General features: G+C 36.6%; 2 protein-coding genes across 2 annotated transcripts; one reads left to right on the top strand and one right to left on the bottom strand.

Moving 5' to 3' along the window:
• Positions 1-4,309: 4,309 nt before the first annotated feature.
• On the top strand, positions 4,310-8,986 carry LOC107784262 (uncharacterized). Its single transcript, XM_016605362.2, has 6 exons — positions 4,310-4,464; positions 4,616-4,845; positions 5,100-5,214; positions 7,501-7,619; positions 8,461-8,521; positions 8,671-8,986. Exons 2-5 carry the CDS (start codon positions 4,622-4,624, stop codon positions 8,510-8,512), a joined length of 510 nt encoding a protein of 169 aa, XP_016460848.1. The 5' UTR covers positions 4,310-4,464; positions 4,616-4,621; the 3' UTR covers positions 8,513-8,521; positions 8,671-8,986.
• Positions 8,987-12,582: 3,596 nt separating this feature from the next.
• Positions 12,583-14,764, bottom strand: LOC107784263 (ABC transporter G family member 8-like). Its single transcript, XM_016605363.2, has one exon. The coding sequence runs from the start codon at positions 14,540-14,542 to the stop codon at positions 12,713-12,715; it is 1,830 nt and encodes a 609-aa protein (XP_016460849.1). The 5' UTR covers positions 14,543-14,764; the 3' UTR covers positions 12,583-12,712.
• Positions 14,765-20,879: the final 6,115 nt, after the last annotated feature.

Genomic DNA, 20,879 nt, shown 5'->3' with positions numbered 1-20,879 from the left:
GCTACATATAAATTTTGAATCCATTAGAACCTTCTCGAGATTCATCCACTCTGCTCAAATCTCAATTGCATCACCCAAGCGGGTCTAACGACATGTGCCCCATTAGAACAATAACACCCAAAGAAGTAATCTACACCTCTAAGCAACTGAGTGAATCCTTTTCTTGGTACATTACATCCATCACGTACAGCAGCCCTAGACCATTTCCAAGACTCTCATATACCCATAAGGTGTAATACATCATGCATCCAGAAATTCCTTACTCAAGTCATCCTCAGAACCAACCTCTGCAAGTCATAACCGATCCACAAGTACGCCTCAGACCGAAACCAATACAACACATAACCATGCAATCAAATCGCCGATGGTAGACTCCCCCACTTGGCTCAAAGCCATAGAATAAAACATCTGATAACTCACAATACCCACACTCTATTATTGCCATAATCTTACAGTGAGATTCAACTAAATCCTTCACAAGCTCCTATAACACAAACCATAAAATACCTCAAATCATCCGTTAAGCCCGCATTCATCCCCGTGACAGTCAGGTCAACTTTCTCAATCGATCCAAACTCAAATCGAAACATATATAACCCACTAGTATAAAAGAAACCCTCCACACAACATCATAAAGATCACACATTCGTAGATTACCCCTGCAGGTGACAACCCACCTGTTTAGCCTCAAACTGACATCTCCTTATACCCTTTAACAACATCAACTACTACGCATTCAATTAATCTTCCTGAGTCTGAACTCATCAACAAGACATGAAAATCTACTTCATTCCACAAGTGAAATAACACGAAAGAATCTCTCAAAAACCTTCATAACTCAAAACTGTATGACACATCCATAGAAAACGAGCATCTAATAGTCCTTTTCACATCTCAAGCAAACATTTCCCTTCACGTTCAAACCATCCGAACACATCCCGCAGTCACATCGTGCTTATATATAGCCATCCAACCACTCACTGAGCCACCAGTCCCACTCATAGGGGCACCGCCGAACATAGAAGTCCAAAAGCACATACTCACACAACTAAAACTACCGAGCCTAAGTTGCAGTCCAAGCTCGACCTCAAGTCTTCTAGACTGGCCCATTACCAAAACACATAAGACACATCTCGCACCTCATCCATAGAATTCCACAAGCCGTCGATGTACAACTGATACTGAGCGCTCACATGCGCATACATGTGAGTGGAAGGAATTCAAAGAGATACGCTTCAAGCTGAATCAATGTCGCACGATAAGGAATGAAAGATGTGAAGTTTATCCTAAATGACCCGTAGCCTCTCGAAGATAGGTATGGACGTCATCATACCGATCCAAAAGACTCTGCTAGACACTTGCTCATGACTCGTAGAACCTATGAACCTAGAGCTCTGATACCAACTTGTCATGACCCAAAATCCAACTAGTCGTGATGACACCTAAACCAACCTACTAGGTAAGCCAATTAACAATGAACCATAATATAATGATAATAATAAGAGTCAAAAATGAAATAACTAAATTTTATACAACTTTCCAAGAACCGGTAGTAGAAATCACGAGCTTCAAAGACTTAGAGTTTACAAAGTTGATATGAAATAAATATATCATCTGTTTGAAACGTATATAAACAGATTTATAAATCTAAAGCTACCAAGAACAAGAGGTAGCTATAACTGGAACGAAGGTACATCTTCAATGCCAGCTCGCGCCATACATAGCAACATCAACTCCAAAATCTGCACGCAAGGTGCAGAAGTGTAGTATGAGTACAAATGACCCAATGTACTTAATAAGTAACAAACTTAGCCTTAGGTTGAAAGTACTAACGAGCTTGGACAACGGTCAAAGTCCAACACCAATAGCCAAGAACAATTCATAACGATATAATAAAAGTAACACAAGTAATAACTCAAAGATATGATGCTCAACTCGTTCACATTTACAGAAAAATAGGCATGCTTTTCAGGTAAAACCCCAAATCCTTCACCGAAATCACCAAAGTAAGAGTATATCAGAAAACTATGATTTTTCCCAAAAAGATTCAACAACAGATAGTATGCTCCATTATCATATAGCATGAGAAAAGTACACCTTTATGCTTACATGTCAATGTGTATGAGAAGTCATAAATGTCACAATACTGTATAGCATGAGGAAATGCATCTCTATGCCTACATGCAAGTATGCATGTCAAATGTAATGTATCACAGTGATAAAATCATGTGCTCATGCTCTCAGAGTATTCAACCTCACTTAGTACGCTCAATCACTCAGCACCTCCCAATCACTTAACACTCTCAACCACTCGGCACTCGCACTCATCGGTACCAGCACTCACTGTTGGTATGTCAGACTCAGGAGGGGCGGATCCTGCCCAAGCACTAATATAAGCCAATCATGGCATGTTGCGGAGTGTATCCCGATGCCATTATTAATCAATAAATCATGCTGCGGCGTGCAACCCAATCCCATAATTATCACTCACAATCAAGCCCTCGGCCTTACTCAGACATCAATCTCTCCAGTCTATCGGGCTTATAAATCTCATCCCAATCAGCCCAAACAATGATACATGATGTAACAATAAATGATAACAGAAACTGAGATATGATATGCAAATGAATAAATATGACTGAGTATGAAATTGCAATTTACGCAAATAATTCAACATCAGAAGTGTCCTCAGTGGGTCCCAACAGAATAAGCATATAGCCTAAATATAGTTTCTAACATGGATCACAACTCAATTACTCTAGCACGTAGAAATTTCATGGATAGAAATAAGATTTGGTAACTATACAGTACCACAGAATCCACCGAGCCATAATTTACGCGATGCACGCCCAAACGGCCGTCACCTAGAATGTGTGTCACCTCAACACCAAACACATAACACATATGTTCGTGGATTTATACCCTCAACACTAAGTTTAGAAGTGTTACTTACCTCGAACAAGCCGAATCCATTATCGAGCAAGCCAAACAATACTCCTGAAATACCATCCTGCATGTACCGACCTCCAAACGGTTCGAGACTAGCCAAAAGAAACTCAAGAATATCAAATAATGTCAAAGGAAACAAACTCAATCGATAAAGGTGGAATCTTTAATCAAAAGCCCAAAGTCAACCAAAAAGTCAAACCTGGGCTTGCACCTCGAAAATCCGACGAAACTTACAAAATCCGATAATTCATTCAATTACGAGTCCAACCATACTAGTTTCACTCAGATCGGACTCCGAATAGATGTTCAAAACTAAAAAAAATTCACTTTATAAAATTTTAGACAAAGTCTCCCAAATTTCACTTTGAAATCATCAATCAAATGTCAAAAACGAAGATGGATTCATGAAATATAATCAAAATCAAGTATAGAACACTTACCCCAATTCATGTGGTGAAAATTACCTCCAAAATCGCCTAAATCCGAGCTCCCCAACTCAAAATATGACCAAATGAACAAACCCTCAATATTATATGATTCTGCCAAATTATTCTGCCTCGTTTCTTGTGCCAAACGATCCCAAAACTCGCTTTTGATGCCTCTAATGGGTTCCTCGTGAAATATTAGTCAAGTTAGGCTTTTTAATCACTCCATTTGACATTATAATGAAGGAGATATGTATTTGGAAATAGTGTAGGTTTTTAAATACGAATTCAGTGACAATTTCGTAATTAATCCTTATAATGAAGGAGATATGTATTTGAAAATAGTGTAGGTTTTTAAATACGAATTCAGTGACAATTTCGTAATTAATCTGAAAAAAATCTGGCAATTCAATTCTTAGTAAAATAAATTCCTCGTGTCGAAACTTGATGATTTGCTGTGGTTCCAAAATAATGTTTCTTATGACCGCACTATGGAGAAATTCACTAATGTTTGTATATTATTGGCTATTAGTTTTTAAAACAGCTAAGAGTATACATTTCATTCTCTTTTTTCGACCTTAGTTAGTTCACTATAATGTACAGAGGCCTCTCCTATTTCTTTATCGAATTATAATATTTTGTGACTTTTTGGAATCTTCCCTCTTTTATTATTGTATACTGTATATTTTAAAAAAAAAATATGTGCAAAGTTTTCCTTTCTAATTTGTCTAGGAAGAATTATGGAATTAATTAATAATATCTTTATTTTATTTTTGATAATCTGTTATGTAAAAGTGATATGACATGTTAGAAATTAAAAGATTAACTAATATGTTGCATAAAATATAGTAATATACATACATTTATCTTACGTATTAACAATTTTATTATTCTTAAATTTCATGTTAGTCAAATACGGTCATGTTAAATGAAATTGAAGGTGCAGTCCTTTGTCCCAGCTAATTGTTCCTTCAGCGCTGTTGGAATAGGAGTAGTTTTAACTCGACCAGAAGGAAATTGAAGGCGCATTCTCTTTTTTAAATCAAAATTCTCTCTTCAGTAGCCATCAGCAATCCATCAATCAGTGAAGGTATCTTCTTCCTTGTTTCCATTTTATGAAAATGTGCTTAGATTTAGGTTATTTCTGAAATCACTTGGGTCTTCTCAGTTGGTCATTTAATTTTGAAAAAATAGCTGTCAAATTATGAAATTCTGATGTGGGTTTTGTGGTTGGGTATTAGGAGAAGATGCAATTCTTCGGAGGATCAGAGATCAGCCCGTCGCCGCCACCGCCGACGGTATCCGGGAATAATGCACATATGCTGTATGTATTCAATAGGAATGGAGTGTGTCTTCTTTACAGGGAATGGAATCGTCCCCTTAAGACCTTAAACCCTCAGCAGGACCATAAGCTTATGTTTGGTTTGCTCTTCTCCCTCAAATCTTTAACTGCCAAGATGGATCCCACAAGGTCTCATTTTCTACTTAAACTTATTGCTCAATTGGATTAATTTGATCTAACAATTGTATTTAATATTCCAATGAAATGTGTCAATACGTAATAGAATAGAATCGATATAGAGGATTTATATAGCCAACTCACCTAGTTTGAGAAAATACTAACCTTAAGCTCCTAGGACATTTTTGTTGTAATACCACTTATTTTGAAGGCATAATATTACTGTCAAAATGTAGTCTTTCTCACTTCAAATATGTTTTGGGCAGTGCTGAAAAAGGTAACCTTGGGGTGCCACAATTACCTGGACAAGGATGTTCATTTCATAGCTTTCGTACTAATACCTATAAACTCAGTTTCATGGAAAGTCCGTCTGGAATAAAGGTCAGTTTGTGATCCATCTCTTTGATAAGTTCCATTGAAATTGTTCTAGGTCTTATCATACCATGATCGTCAGCTTTCTGTCAGGAGTACTGTGATGCAATTGATCGAATGATATTAACTAATGGAAATTCGTATCTATGCTTTATATTAGTCTCTGTAGTTATTTTCTGATGACGTCTAACTATATTAGACATTCTATCCTAATGCCATCTTTTATTTTAGCCAACTTATTTGTTGTTGCTGTAACTGTGTTACGCAAGGGCTAGTGGGCAGTTCATAGTGTGGTATTGTGGAGAAGTTACTAAATTTTGGGTCTGTTATGAGGTTATTTTCTGATTGTGATATATATGTAAGCCTTATCTTACTAGGTTGGAAGAAAATATGGATAGTAGAGATACATTCAGTTCAAAGAACTGAAGGAAAAGAACACGTTATATTGCTATATGTCTAATGTCATTCCAAGTGATTCATGGATGGTAGTAGGAAAGAAAATCTACAGATTTCTGTAAAGGAAATATCAAATTGAGAAAAGGAGAAGAGCTTTACCAATTAAAAGACCTTTAGGAAGACGTCCAATAACAACATGAGGCTATTTGTGTTGCTCGCATGAGTTTTCATGACCGAATCGAGAAGAGGTCTTTGAAGAGAAAAAATATATATTTTGCAGTTGCTTTCTTATTGAATGAAGGAGGTTGCATGATTTTGAGCTCTGTTTCTTTGATGAGAACATTTGTTTGGCTACACTCTCATGTAAGCAGCCATCACTAGCCACCATATGGCCTAATCTTTGCAGTTTTACATTCTTCATGTGGAACTACATTTTATCCACCTTATTCTCTAGAAGACAAGTCGGAAGCTCCTTCTGTAATGTTCAAATAAACTTGTTTTGTTAAGGCCGGCATGCTTCTTTCACTGTATTTGATCTCTCAATCAGTATGTAGATATACTGAAGCTGCATCAGGGATTTGTAGTGTGTGCACTTGGAGGAACTGAAGATTTACCATGTAGGTAAAAAATTGAATCAGCTGACTTGAGTCTGCTAATCCGTATGTTGACTATGATCTTACTTCCTCAAGAAGAAGGAAAAGAATGACCCTATTCAGATGTCAAGTTACTTATTGTGGATTGTAAATTTGACATAATTACTTTGTCCTGTGCACCATGTAGTATTAGTGATAAGACCCTAAGTGGTACTTGATTTTGGTCATAGTTTTAACTTCTTCCCATATTGATTTCTTCTCAATTATATGAGCTATGAAGGTAACTTGTAATTACTCCGCCTGAAAGAGTAACTAGGGCTCTCTGAATTCTTCCAGCTCAACTTGCCATGATGCAAACATTTCCATTCATAGTATTTGAGGTCTCAGATGGTGTATTCTTGGAAGAAAGGGCTGCTTCCTTTTCCTATTTTTTTTAGTAACAAAGACCTGCTTCATTCCATTTGGAGATTGAAGAAATTAGAGAGTACTTTGCTGAAAAGCTTGATTATTCCCTTAAGCTTGATCAGGAATTTACATGATAAGAAAATGGATCTTGGGCCTAACTCAAACCCAAAAGCTAGCTTATGAGGCAAGGATTGCCCAAGGCCATATAAGGAGACCAAGTCCCCCATCCACTACCTTGTAGGAAGCTAACGCCCCACACGCCCATGCCTACCAATTGGAGCGTAGTCAAGATGATATGGGGGCGCGTCATTAAACCAAGAATTGGGATGGGTCTGGCTCTGATACCATGAAGAAATTAGAGAGTACTTTGCCGAAAAGCTTGATTGTTCCCTCAAGCTTGATTGGGAATTTATGCACATTACAATGTATACATTTTTGGCAAGTGTATAATTACAGAATAAACTCCAAATCAAATCCCTGAGTAATGCAAATCCAAATCCTAGGATATCTTAACAGAGATAAAACGAGGATCAAGGATCCTGATGAGAGGCACTGTTATCTATGTAGGCATGTCAGGGTCCTTGAAGGGTGCTAATTTTATCTACTAGAGAATGTCATATTACAAACATTGTTCTATGTTTGAAGGCCATGTCTTGCTAATTATTTTACATTAATTGTTACATAAGAACATGTTCTTGGCATTGCCTTATAACTGTATATGACTATATACTCTTTGGTTCCTATCCTCTTCTTCGATAGGCGACAAACACATAATGGTTTTATTCAACTTCACAAACTTTCAGTACGTGTCTGAATTTCTTTTGATTGGTGAAAGAGAACCAGCAGGAAAAACTAGAGGTAAATATTCAATACGTGTCTGAATTATGTTTCATTTCTGCAGATCATCCTTGTGATGCATCCTAGGACTGGTGATCTAAGGGAATCTTTGAAGTACATTTACAACTTATATGTTGAATATGTGGTGAAGAATCCGCTCTACTCCCCAGGAGCTAGTATTAAGTGAGTCCTTAAGTCCTACAGTTTAAGCCTTCCAATGATGTGCAGGATTTGTTTGTCTTACATACTGCTAAAATATGTTATTATTGCTATAAATTTGTTGCATTTGTGCTGCCAAGGATTGTCAACATTTGATTAAAGTTGTTTTGTTTCCGTAGTATTATACCGTAGTTCCACGGCTCCACCTAGCCATGTTATTTGAAAAAAGAAGTCCTTGAAGAATAACGTGATGTTGGAAGATCATGGTTCTTTTCTTGTTAAATATAAAAGTCATACTGGGCTAATTTGGAACGAGGCATTTTGTTTCTTGATCAATCTGAGTATTGCTGCTGAAATGATGAACAAGTATCTAATAGAGGGATGTCATGAGTAATACATGTTTGGTGGTGATTTCGAATTCAAAAGAAATAAAGAAACTTGAGAACTTGCCAGGATATCTTCTTTTTTGGTTCTTCAAAAGTTGCTTTTGAGGCATTTCATTTTAAAAGTTCATGAAGTCTCTTCAAGACAAGAAAAATGATATTGCGATGTTCTATGGTGTTGAAGGGCTTGAACTTTTTGGATCTTTTCCTTTTCTCCCTCAGAAGTTTTCTTCAAAGTTTTGGACTTAATACATTACCTGCTTTATATTTTATGCACCTTCTGCAAAAATAATTAGTATGTCTTTGATCTTGATTAGCATTCATTTGGATGTGCATAATTCACGTTTATGCTTGAAGAAGTATTTACTGTAAATGATTTCTTACATTTTAGGATTTTATGGGTTCTTCTTGAAAGAAAGAATGCAGTCTCTTTTTCCCGGTGAAATTTCCATTGAGCAGATACATTGTCCCTGTTTATGTAGGTGTGAGCTATTTAATTCTACGCTGGATCAGTATGTTAGAGGTCTTGGATAATATCTCAAGGTACAATTCTCATTGTTCATTATCCATAACTTGGTAAACTTTTCTACTTTATAAACTTTAATAAAGAATATGAAAGTTAATTCTACATTTTTGCTGCTTTTACGCATTCGATAATCTGATATTTCCATGGTGGAATACAATACCTTCAGGATCAATTGGATGCACGCATCCCATGCTGCAGTTGGCTTAATGATTCCTTATTATGATGGAAGATTGGTTCAACAATATCTCGAAACTTGCAGCACCAACTTTGGATAAGCGTTGCGCCAATTGTGTTTGCTTGATCACTGTATGATCTCATTTTGTTACTTTTAGCATATTTTCTTTCATTTAGCTAAATGTGGTGAAGCAATAATACTTGGACTAGGTCCGCATTACATTCTTTACTTGCAGCTTATCCTTTGAACTTTTACGTGGTATGTATACACTAGCACAATGAAGACTGGTAAAATACTCCTTTTACAAGTTTAAGGTACTTCGCGATGAATGTGAATTGTGCTTGCTTTTAAATATTGGACCTGCACAGGTACCATTCCAGATTTGACTATCAAGTAACAGAGCATACTAGGGCAATGAAAGCTAATAGTGCTTTTCCAGAAAAATCCATATTGTGAATTCATAACCCTAGTGTGAGATCTACTATACTTCCAATTTGTTTGGTCCTGCTTTTCCTGGACAGGTGGTAACAAGTATAGATATATATATTTTTTAAATCAATGAGCTATTAGAATTGTTGGAATGTTCATAATGTATGACTCTACATTTCCACTCATTAAACTCATTTTCCTGTTGTAAGGTAGGGGTAAATGTATGCGTACACTCTACCCTCCCCAGACCCCTATTTGTGGGATTACAATAGGTTTTTTGTTGTTGTTGTTGTAAGCCCATTTCCCCGTTGTAAATCCTACTGCCACTGTCACCTTTGTTATTAACTCGCTGATTCAGCATATGGTTTTAGTCATTGAAAATCCTTTTGCCACTGTCCATTAATTTCTCTGACCCCTTATTCTACAAGTCTTCTTTTCCACGGGAAGTACCTGTGTGTTTCCTTTAAGCTCCTTTGGCTCTTCCATCCGCATTTATGTTTTTTTTGGGTCCATTTCTATCAACACTATTAATGTACCACTATTCCAAATGCCAACTGCTCTCAAACACAATCTCTATTAACATGTTTCCTAGATTTTACTTCTCCTTTCCAGAGATCCGCTAGAATGATGATAACAGAATCCAGCTGTTTGAATGAGTATTGAATTAACTGTGAACACGATGTATAATCTTTGAATGAATAATTTTAGAAAATAATGGAATTTCCATATTAATCGAGTATTTCTTCTTTTTAATATTTGGATCCCCCTTTTTTTTGGATATACCAGGGTTTAAGTGTAGATGGATTTTTTTATAAGGTAAATTTAGAGGGATTAATGTAAAAGAAACAGCACCTTCACTGGTTTTACACAAGAGAATGAATTCGTCAATTCGATGCGATAGAGGACTGGATGGGTTATCCAATTCGTCACTCAGTTGGTCCATCTCCGAAAGGCCTTCGCAGGCAGCGGGGGATTCTTTTGGTGCATATATAAATGGATGGATTAATGGCATATTGGGAGTTGAAGGTTGTTGAATGTGGTACAAGGTGGTCCTCGTGGTTTTGGGTGCACAGAGAAGGTGGCATTTAGCAGGGTTCTACAATATTTGGCTCAATAAGTTAGGTAACTTGAGTGAAGTTGCTATTTTTCTGTTGCATACCATTCGACGACCCCCTTGTTGGAATTGGTAATTAACGGATGCTCACTTCTAAGGTCTAAGAAAGTATTAAAAGGTGGATCCGTGATACCTCCATTTATCAGTGTGTTGGTCTTCCCTCAGCTTGAAGCCACTGAATTAGTTTCTACAGTAAAAGGCTTCGCAGTTAATTCTTAAACTGGATTTGTTTCTTGGTCAATCACTTCTGGGAATTTTTTATTTTTTTGTTGTTGTTGTGGCTTTTAAACTTCAGTGCTCATAGCATGTTGGACTGTTTCCTTAGAACTCAAGGCTGACACCTGTAAGATATCACATCCATTGTTTTGATCTCTTAACACTACAGATAAGCTTGCCTTGCATTCAACATAAAATCCACCCATCTTGAACAAATTGTATATACAAGTCAGAGAAAATTCAGAAGTGGGAAAAGATATGCCACATGAATTACGAAGCGAACTGTATTGAAATTCTCTAAAATTGGGGTGTTCTTTTCTAAATGACGCTTTCGAAATGTACAAATGAACACAAGTGGCTTGATCGGATAAAACGGTAACGTTATAATTGGACCAAAAAGAGCAATGCGAAATAGACAGACAACAAATGATGATGCTTTAATTTTTGTACTAGAGCAAGCAGTCTAATTCACTTTTCTCTCTCCTTGAACCTTGTACGTAGTTGAAAATAATATCCAGTTTATTATATCAGACTTGTTATGATTTAGTTACCTATTGTTAATTTAACATTACGGCATAGAAATAACTACATTGTCCATTGCACTGCAGTTACACAGAGTTTAAAAAAAAGTTAAAAACGTGAAACTGTATTTTCGTTTATCTATATAAATGATAGTTTTAAAGAGTTTATTTATGCACTTCTTCTAACGTGCAGCCACCTTGTAAAATTCTTTAATTGAAACAAAATAGCTTTGTCAAAGGGAAAGTCACGGTTATAAAAGCTTTGAGCGAAATTTGTTCCCTAAGTTTAATATTGAATAGTTATTTGTTCATGGTTCAATAATTGACTATACAAAGGATTGTGCGATAGCAATAGCTATGGATCTTTCTCATATAAGGAGTTCAGGCTATGACTAATCTCTTTTCCTTTTCAAAATGTTTGGTCAACTTTGCCTTCTATATGAACGAAGGAAATTATGTTTTCCTGTGTTATGACTTATTTTATATAGTTTTCTCTTCTCATAGACTTATCCTCTTAGTTGTTGATTTCTTTTGTTTTTCCCTTTGTCTTTGTCAGGGGTAATAGGGTTGATCCAGTGAACACAATATATATATGGGGTAGTAAAAGAATTAAGAAAAAAAGGTTCACGTGGTAGCAAAAGAATAACAACCCGTGAACAAACACTGATTCAATTGCTGAAGCAAGCAAACAACAGCAAACCAAAGCCATCCATTTTTACTTTGAAGTAGTACTACACCACCAGACAAAAGGCCCCTACTGATTCTTTTCTTGGCAATAATTATTAATAAAGCTATTATATGTTATATATAACGACAAAATCCTCGAATTATTCACACCCTTTTCTTTCATTTTCATCGCTGAGATTCGTACCCGTGATGTCGCTGTTTGTTAAATTTTCGTGGTTGAGTTTTTCGCTACTCCTTATTCCATTGTCTTTGTCCAGATAGCTTCGCCAACATGAGTGCAATTTGGAATAAAATAACGACCCTGTCATTTGATTAAAGCAGCCGTGAAACTATCCATATTCAATGATTCAACGACCAAATATGTTACTCCCCAATTTATGTGGGCTACTTTTCGCTTCTCAAGATTAAAATTATGTGAATTTTGACCAATATTTTAAATATATTTTTTCATGATAGATATGAAAAGAATCGACACTTATAGTACTTTTTATATAGTATATGAATATTTTAATTTTAATTTTAAAATATTAAGTTGATCTAATCTAATTTAGCATTAAAAATTAATCAAATTGACCCTCAAGAAAATGAAATTGGGACGGAGCCACGGAGGGAGTATAATTATGATGAATGTACATGTCAAAATTGTCAGAACAAAAATGTACATGTCAAAATTGTCAGAACAAAACTTAGTGCAAGGCACTAATAATGAAAAGTACTGTTCATATAATGGCCAAATCCAAACGGACAAGGAAGACAAGGATTTGAAAGTTTAACATTCCACTAACCATAGGCTCCCGTGATTTAAATGTAAACAAATAGACGTAGATACAATGCATAGGAAGTGTTCTGAAACGTAGAGGAGGAAATTATTAACACTTGAAAAAGAAAAAAGAACAAGTAGAATAGAAAGGATTAAACAAAAGACGGAGAAAGTGCTAAAAATTAACAAGGTGGTCTCTTCGAAGACAAGTTAGGCTTATTTTTGTTACATGAATCATTTTAGAAGCAAGGAAAAAAAAAAGAAGATTTATAAAAACAAGCAAGGTATTCATGAAAGTGATGGATCTCACTTCTTCAATCTTGAAACTCTTCTGATCAATACCATCAACCAAAGTAATCGATAAAATACGAAAAACCCAATCAAGATATAGATATTTGTCCATCTCTGTCTTTCATGTAGTCCTCTTTGTTCCAACACATCACGTCCACTTACCATACATACTTTGCTCTTCTCATCGTACCATACGAAACACTTCGACACAAGGCAAGAATACTCATTGATTAACAAAGCATCTAGGCCATACTTGTACATAGACAAATAATGCAGCATTGTCCAGAACTTAGGCATGGTTTCTTTCGATATGAAGTAGCCGGAAAATAAGAAAGATCCGGCAAGAAATAACGTTACTAGTGAAGTTCCAGTGATGTAATTGGGAGCAACAGAACTCAAGAAGAGAACGAAAGAGTTGGCCATTAAAAGAATGACCCAAATTGTTAGAACAAAGTACGTGATAGCTTGCCACGTAGCACAAAGACCAACCAAGAAATAAAGTGAAACTGAATACAAGATTGCTATAACAAGCAAGTAGGGGAGAAAAACTAGTGTGTTTGCTAAAAGATATGAAGATAATCGATAAACCCCACTTGAAGTTTCTCTTAATAAAATAGGCCTTTCGTGTATGAAGATTGGAAGAGTTTCAGTTGTGGAAGAAAGAAGGAAAGTAAGAGTGAAAGCAAAAAGTCCGAATCTTTTTGCAATTCCCTCTTTACCAAATCCAATATTGACGTAAATTGTTCCTAGAACAATACCAACTCCAAGAGCTTGTAACGTATTTGTTAATAATAGCTGTTTTGTTCTGTATATGATCTTCCAAAATCTGCTATACAGAACAGCTATTTCATGAATTCTTGAACTCCTATATCTGACTTTTCCTGTTTTTGTCTCAGAAACAGTGGTGGTGGAATTTTTAGGAGATGAAGGGGGTAAACTTATTGGTGTAAAGTGTTTTTTCTGATTGAGTTGGTTGAGCATTTCCATAGCAAATTCAAGAGAATTCAGTTGTGGAGGGACAGTGAAGTCATTTTCAAGTAAAAAAGTTTCAAGAGAAGACAGATTTCCATAATGGACAACAGTTCCTTTTGATAACAAGAGAATTTTATCAATGGTGGCAAGAATCTTGAAACTTGGTTGATGAATGGACAAAATCACAGTACGTTGACGTGAGTCAGTGATTGATCTGAGTGTCTGCATTACATTCAAAGCTGAATTACTATCAAGACCAGAAGTTGGTTCGTCAAGAAGTAAGATTGCAGGATCATGGAGTAGACTCAAACCAATCGAAACTCGCCTTCTTTCTCCGCCTGAGAGGCCATGAGCAAGTCTTGTGTGAGTCAAATGTGTAAGCCTGAGTTCAGCTAGAAGAGAATCCACAATGCATGAAACATCAGTGAGTTTCGGGTTGAGAAGACGGGCAGAGAAGGCAAAAGTTTCGGAGACTGTGAGCTGAGGAAGGCAAGAATCATGTTGAGGGACATAAGCTGAGAGCTTGCGGAAAGAAGAAAGATTATGAAGGGGGACAGAATTTAAGAGAAGAGTTCCACTTGTAGGTGAAGTTCCAGCAGCTAAAATATCAAGTAATGTGGATTTTCCAGCACCACTTGGACCAACAATGGCAAGAATCTGAGAAGGATAAGCTGTGAATGAAATGTCTTTCAAGATGTTAATTGGTGGTGTTGTGTTGCAATTACAAGGCTTGAAGAAGAAAGAAGGAGAAATATTGGTGGTTGATTTTGAATAGCATATTGAAGAAGCTGTTAGTTTATAGGTTTTAAGTGGCGGAGATGGGGACGACGGAGATTTAGAAGAGGGTGGTGGTGGTGGAGATGATTCTTCCATGGAAAAGTTGATGATTGGGTAGAAGGAAGAGTACTAAGAAGTGAAGTTAGAGTGGGAAAAAGAAGAGAATTGGAGGGTTAAGGGGTTAGTGTGAGATTCCATGACCCTATAGTTTTAGTAGTAGAATAATGTTAGGGGACGTCAAAGTGGAACATGAAGAAAATAATAAGTGTATGAACTGCCTAAACGATCATTAGCTCAAAGTGTACCAATGGAATTCTACATTTTTCCCCCTCCTTTCAAATAAAGAAGTATCGTTAATCTCTTCATGCTCGTTCCAAGCTGTCAGGAGCTTTTGCTCATGGAGCTATATTTTACCGTATTTTAGGCATGATAGTGAGCAGAAGCAGATCTAGAATTTATACTTTATGGGTTCATATTCGCAATTCTGGCACATCTCATCTATTTTGATGGGTTCAACATACATGAGATAATTTAAGAACCATTGAAAATAAAAAAAAATAATTTCTATATGATGACAATATAAATAATCTTTACCCTATAAGATCTTCTTAATAGTAACTATATGTAAGTAGTTATAATAAGTGAGATTTGTAACCTGATAAATAAGGTAAGTAATTAACTTCTTAAAACATATTAAATTACGCTAACATTGTATTAAAGAAATTGCGCTGCAGTGTATAAGAGTTAAAATTAAATCCCCTCCCCCACCCCCGCCAAAAAAAGGGTCCGCTGCCCCATCAATTATACATAACGATTCATCAGCGCAAAAAATTGATTTACAAGTATAGGTTATACTTGGCGATGCCTAGTTACAATTTCAAATCACTTTTATCGTAATCCCGACAATTTCATGTTAGTACTAGTTATAGCTTAGAAAGTTAGCTATTGATATTAACGTTATAGCTTATCGTACGTAATCTCGACAATTTCGTGTTAGTACTATTGCGGAAGCCAAATGTATATAGTGTGAATGAGTCACAACTACTATACCAAAAATTATGACAACCACTAAATAATAAACAAGACAATAAGACAACAATAAAAGAACACCAGAATTTATGAGGTTCGGCCAATTTTGCCTACTTCCTCGGATACAATCAATATTTTATTCCACTCCAAAATTACAAGTGAAATAATACTAAAGAGAGAAGATACAAATGCCTTAAGAAGATAAAAAGGCAAATGAGAGGTGTGTTTAAATCCTAAACATTATGCCTCCTTTTATAGGGTGAAATTCCCATTCAAAATTGTCATCCACCGATGTGGGACTTTTGACAATTTCAACAAATCTCCACCTTGGCAAAATTCCACATCTTCAATTTTCTCTCAATAACAAATTTTGGTTGTGTCTTCATCTTCAATCTTTAGTGTTCAACAATGTTGATCAAATCCAAACAATGTTGAAACTTGACCGCAGTCACCACTTTTGTCAGCATATCAGCAGGGTTCTCCGTAGTATGAATTTTCTTCACCGTGACTCCACCTTCTTCTATGATTTCTCGTACGAAATGATACCGAACATCAATGTGCTTCGTCCTTGCATGATAAACTTGGTTCTTCGCTAATTGAATAGTACTTTGACTATCATAAAAAATTATAATATTTTTTTGTTCAATACCAAGCTCCTTTAGCAACCCCTGAAGCCAAATTGCCTCCTTCACAGCCTCTGTAATAGCAATGTACTCTGCCTCTGTTGTAGACAAAGCAACTGTTGACTGCAAAGTAGACTTCCAACTAACTGGTGCCTTTGCAAAAGTAAACACATAACCAGTAGTTGACCTTCGTTTGTCCAGATTACCAGCAAAATCTGAGTCACAATATCCAACTACAGACCGATTGCCTTCCTGCTCAAAAACTAACCCAACATCTACAGTACTATAAATATACCGTAGAATCCATTTCACAGCTTGCCAATGCTCCTTTCCTGGATTATGCATATATCTGCTAATAACTCCAACGGCTTGTGAAATGTCAGGTCTCGTACAAACCATTGCATACATCAAGCTACCAACAATATTTGCGTATGGTACCCTTGACATATACTCCTGTTCAGTTTCATCCTTTGGCGACATAGTAGTACTTAACTTAAAATGGGGAGCAAGTGGCGTACTAATTGGCTTAGTCTTCTTATCTATGCCAAAACGCTGTAGTACTCTCTTCAAATATTCTTTCTGAGATAAACAGAGTTTCTTTGAACGTCTATCTCTTATTATCTCCATGCCAAGAATTTTCTTTGCCTCACCCAGATCCTTCATCTCGAACTCCTCCTTCAGTTGAATCTTCAACTTATCAATTTCTTCCGAATTCTTGGAAGTTATCAACATATCATCAACATATAGGAGAAGATATACAAAGGAACCATCATTAAGTTTGTGCAAATACACACAATGATCGTATTTGCTTCTCTTGTACCCTTGCCGCAACATAAACTTGTCAAATCGCTTGTACCATTGTCTAGAAGATTGTTTCAATCCGTACAATGATTTTTCAAGTTTACATACCATATTTTCTTTTTCAGCAACTTTGAATCCTTCTGGCTGATTCATATAGATTTCCTCCTCCAAGTTTCCATGTAAAAACGCAGTTTTTACATCCATCTGAACTAGTTCCAAATCCAACTGTGCTACCAAAGCCAACATAATTCTAATGGAGGAATGTTTTACAACTGGAGAAAAAACTTCATTGTAATCAATTCCCTCCTTCTGAGCATATCCTTTGGCCACCAATCTTGCTTTGTAGCGAATATCTTCTTGGTTAGGAAATCCTTCTTTCTTTGCAAATACCCATTTGCACCCAATTGTTTTCTTTCCCTTCGGGAGATTGGCCAATTTCCATGTATGATTCTGATGAAGGGACTGCATTTCTTCATTCATAGCAATCCTCCACTTATCTTCTTCTGAACTTTGGATTGCGTCTTTATAAGTGGTAGGAATACCATCAGCTACAATTGAGGTTGCACAAGCAACCGTCTCTATGAGACGAACAAGTTTCGTTATTGTCTTTTTTGGTCTGCTGGTTGCTATTGATTCAAGTTATTGTCGAGGTTCCTGAGTTGGAATCTCCCTCTCTACTGGCTCTTCTTCCAGAGGGTAATCTTCATGAGTTTCCTCCTCTGCTTCTTGTGTAGGAAAAATAAATTTTCCCTCAAACTCCACCTGCTTTGATGCACCACCAGTTTGTTTGACATCTTCAACTGTCACCTTATCTGTTATGGCAGATTCATCAAAGGTAACATCTCTGCTGAATATAATATTCCTTGTCTCTGGACACCATAAGCGGTATCCTTTGACTCCAGAAGTAATCCCCATAAATATAGCCTTCTTTGCTCTCGGATCCAATTTTGACTCTTTCACATGATAGTATGCAATTGAGCCAAACACGTGCAAAGAGTCATAATCTATAGCAGGTTTTCCATACCATTTTTCAAATGGTGTCTTTCCATCAATAGCAGCAGATGGTAGACGATTAATGAGATGGCATGCATATGTAATTGTCTCAGCCCAAAATTCTTTGCCCAAGCCAACATTGGATAACATACACCGTACCTTCTCCAGTAAAGTCCGGTTCATACGTTCTGTCACTCCATTCTGTTGTGGTGTATGTCTGACAGTGAAGTGTCGGACGATGCCATCATTTTTACAGACCTTATTGAAATGATTTTTTGTATTCACCTCCATTGTCTGTGCGAATACACTTGATCCTCCTGCCTGTTTGATTCTCCACCATCGTTTTTCATTTGAGAAAAATTCCCAACACTTCATCTTTCCTCTTCATTGTATACACCCACACTCTTCGGGAAAAATCATCAACAAATATTACAAAATAGTGCTTCCCACCCAATGAAGGTGTTTTGGAAGAACCCCAAACATCAAAGTGCACATAATCCAAAATGCCTTTAGTATTATGGATCGCTGTACCAAATTTAACCCTTGTCTGTTTCCCTTTGACACAATGCTCGCAAAACTCCAAGTTGCAAGTCTTTACGCCTTTTAACAATCCTTGATTAGATAGAGCTTTCAAGGATTTCTCTCCAGCATGTCCCAAGCGCATGTGCCATAGCCTGGTTGCTTCTGCCTCTTTGTCATCACTGGATGTCACTGTTGCTGTCCCAATAATTGTACTATCACGATAGCAGTACATGTTATTGTTCTTCCGATTGGCCTTCATTACCACTAGTACACCGGAGCATATTCTCATCACTCCATTTTCTGCAATGATTTTGAACCCTTTTGATTCTAGGACTCCCACAGAGATGAGATTCTTCTTTAAATCCGGTACATATCGAACATCTGTTAATGTTCTGATCATTCCATCATGGCTCCTTAATCTTATTGAACCAATGCCATATGAGGTAAGAGGGCTGTTATCCGCTGTGTGGATGACTCCATATTCTCCTTCTTGAAAATTCACGAACCAGTCCTTGTTGGGACACATATGATAGCTACAAGCCGAGTCCATCAACCATATGTCTGATGATGTTGATAACTCTGTTGTAACTAATGAGAAGTCTGAATCATCACAATCAGCTACATTTGAATCCATAATGGCCTTTCCATTGTTATTTCTGGCCTTATTCTTCAACTTTGGACAGTCTTTCTTCCAGTGTCCCTTTTCTCGACAAAAGGCACATTCATCTTTGCTGGGTCTAGATCTCGACTTGGATCTTCCCTTCTTAGTCCTCGTTTGATTTTGAGGACGACCCCTCACAATTAGTGCTTCTCCTTCTCCGCCCTTCTATTTTTCTCCCTTTCTTTGTTCATAGCTGTACAAAGCCGAACAAACTTCTCTGAGAGAAATTTCGTCATTTCCATGGAGTAGAGTAGTTTCAAGGTGCTCGTACTCATTAGGAAGTGACCCCAACAACATCAAGGCCAAGTCACCATCATCAAAAGTTGCATCCATATTTTGCAAATCTGTGACCAACTTATTGAAACTGGTGATATGTTCATTCATTGTGGTACCAGGAACATAGGTGAAGCGAAACAGTCTCTTCTTCATGTACAATTTATTTTGACTGTTTTTCTTCAAAAATTTATCCTCCAGTGCTTTCCATAATTTACTTGCAGAAGTTTCCTTTGTGTATGGATATTTCTGCTCTCTAGCAAGGTAGGATCGAATGGTACCGCAAGCAACACGATTGATAATTTTTCAATCTTCTTCTCCAATAACATCTGGCTTCTTTTCTTCAATGGCAAGATCTAGCCCTTGTTGAAAAAGAACATCTAGAACCCCGCCTTGCCACATCCCAAAATGTCCTGACCCGTCAAAAATTTCTACCGTAAATTTCGCATTTGACACAATTCTTGTCATAAGCGAAGATGCCAACGACGTATTATTGACACTTGATGTAGATTCTTCTTGTTTACTGTCTCCCATTTTGACACAAATATTATTTAGTAGCTGAAGACACAAATCAAGATTATTTCCTTTCTGGTGTGGAAGATCAGACTAAGCTGCAACCACAGAGCATATTCAGACAGAACCTTGACTCAGTTACCAAGATAGATCTTTTCTGATGTGGAAGATCAGACTATGCTGCAACCACAGAGCATACTTAGATATTACCTTGGCTCTGATACCAATTGTTGCGGAAGTCAAATGTATATAGTGTGAATGAGTCACAACTACTATACCAAAAATTATGACAACCACTAAATAATAAACAAGACAATAAGACAACAATAAAAGAACACCAGAATTTACGAGGTTCGGCCAATTTTGCCTACTTCCTCGGACACAATCAATATTTTATTCCACTCTAAAATTACAAGTGAAATAATACTAAAGAGAGAAGATACAAATGCCTTAAGAAGATAAAAAGGCAAATGAGAGGTGTGTTTAAATCCTAAACATTATGCCTCCTTTTATAGGGTGAAATTCCCATTCAAAATTGTTATCCACCGATGTGGGACTTTTGACAATTTCAACAAATCTCCTATAGCTTATAAAGTTAGCTATTGATATTGACGGGGAACAGTGACATCTATTTTGGTGCATAACGAACGTTATACTTCAAGAATTTAACTTAAAATGAGCAGTAAGGATTGAAATGGAAATTAATGAGTGCCCAGCAAACAGTTCCAGGTGACGGGGATGAAAATGTCTCAGTAATAATCCGAGGCTAACGATGACCTGATTATATTTATAGGATTTAACTAATATATATACGGATAGTATAAAGAATATTTACAAAATGAGTGCATAGTAACCTATTGTGACAGATAATCTACATCTTATTTTTTAGATTAATAATCCCACTTTTTATGGATGAATGATTGCAGTAATCTTTAGGTGATTGATAGTATTATAGAAAAAGAGTTACTCTTCTGTGTGTAGGTGTTAGCAAAGCAAGAAGGAATAATCATGTGAATGC

This window comes from Nicotiana tabacum, chromosome 4 (genome assembly GCF_000715075.1).
Source record: "Nicotiana tabacum cultivar K326 chromosome 4, ASM71507v2, whole genome shotgun sequence".
Taxonomy (NCBI): domain Eukaryota; kingdom Viridiplantae; phylum Streptophyta; class Magnoliopsida; order Solanales; family Solanaceae; genus Nicotiana; species Nicotiana tabacum.
Note: the sequence above shows the minus strand (reverse complement) of the source record. Positions and strands in the feature narration are given on the sequence as shown.

What these genes read in the sequence shown, in the direction of transcription:
- LOC107784262 (XM_016605362.2), top strand. Translation starts at nt 4,622, where the DNA reads ATGCAATTCTTCGGAGGATCAGAGATCAGCCCGTCGCCGCCACCGCCG. An exon ending in GCCAAGATGGATCCCACAAG is followed by an intron (nt 4,846 to 5,099) that starts GTCTCATTTTCT and finishes TGTTTTGGGCAG; the next exon opens with TGCTGAAAAAGGTAACCTTG. An exon ending in AAAGTCCGTCTGGAATAAAG is followed by an intron (nt 5,215 to 7,500) that starts GTCAGTTTGTGA and finishes TCATTTCTGCAG; the next exon opens with ATCATCCTTGTGATGCATCC.
- LOC107784263 (XM_016605363.2), bottom strand. Translation starts at nt 14,542, where the DNA reads ATGGAAGAATCATCTCCACCACCACCACCCTCTTCTAAATCTCCGTCG.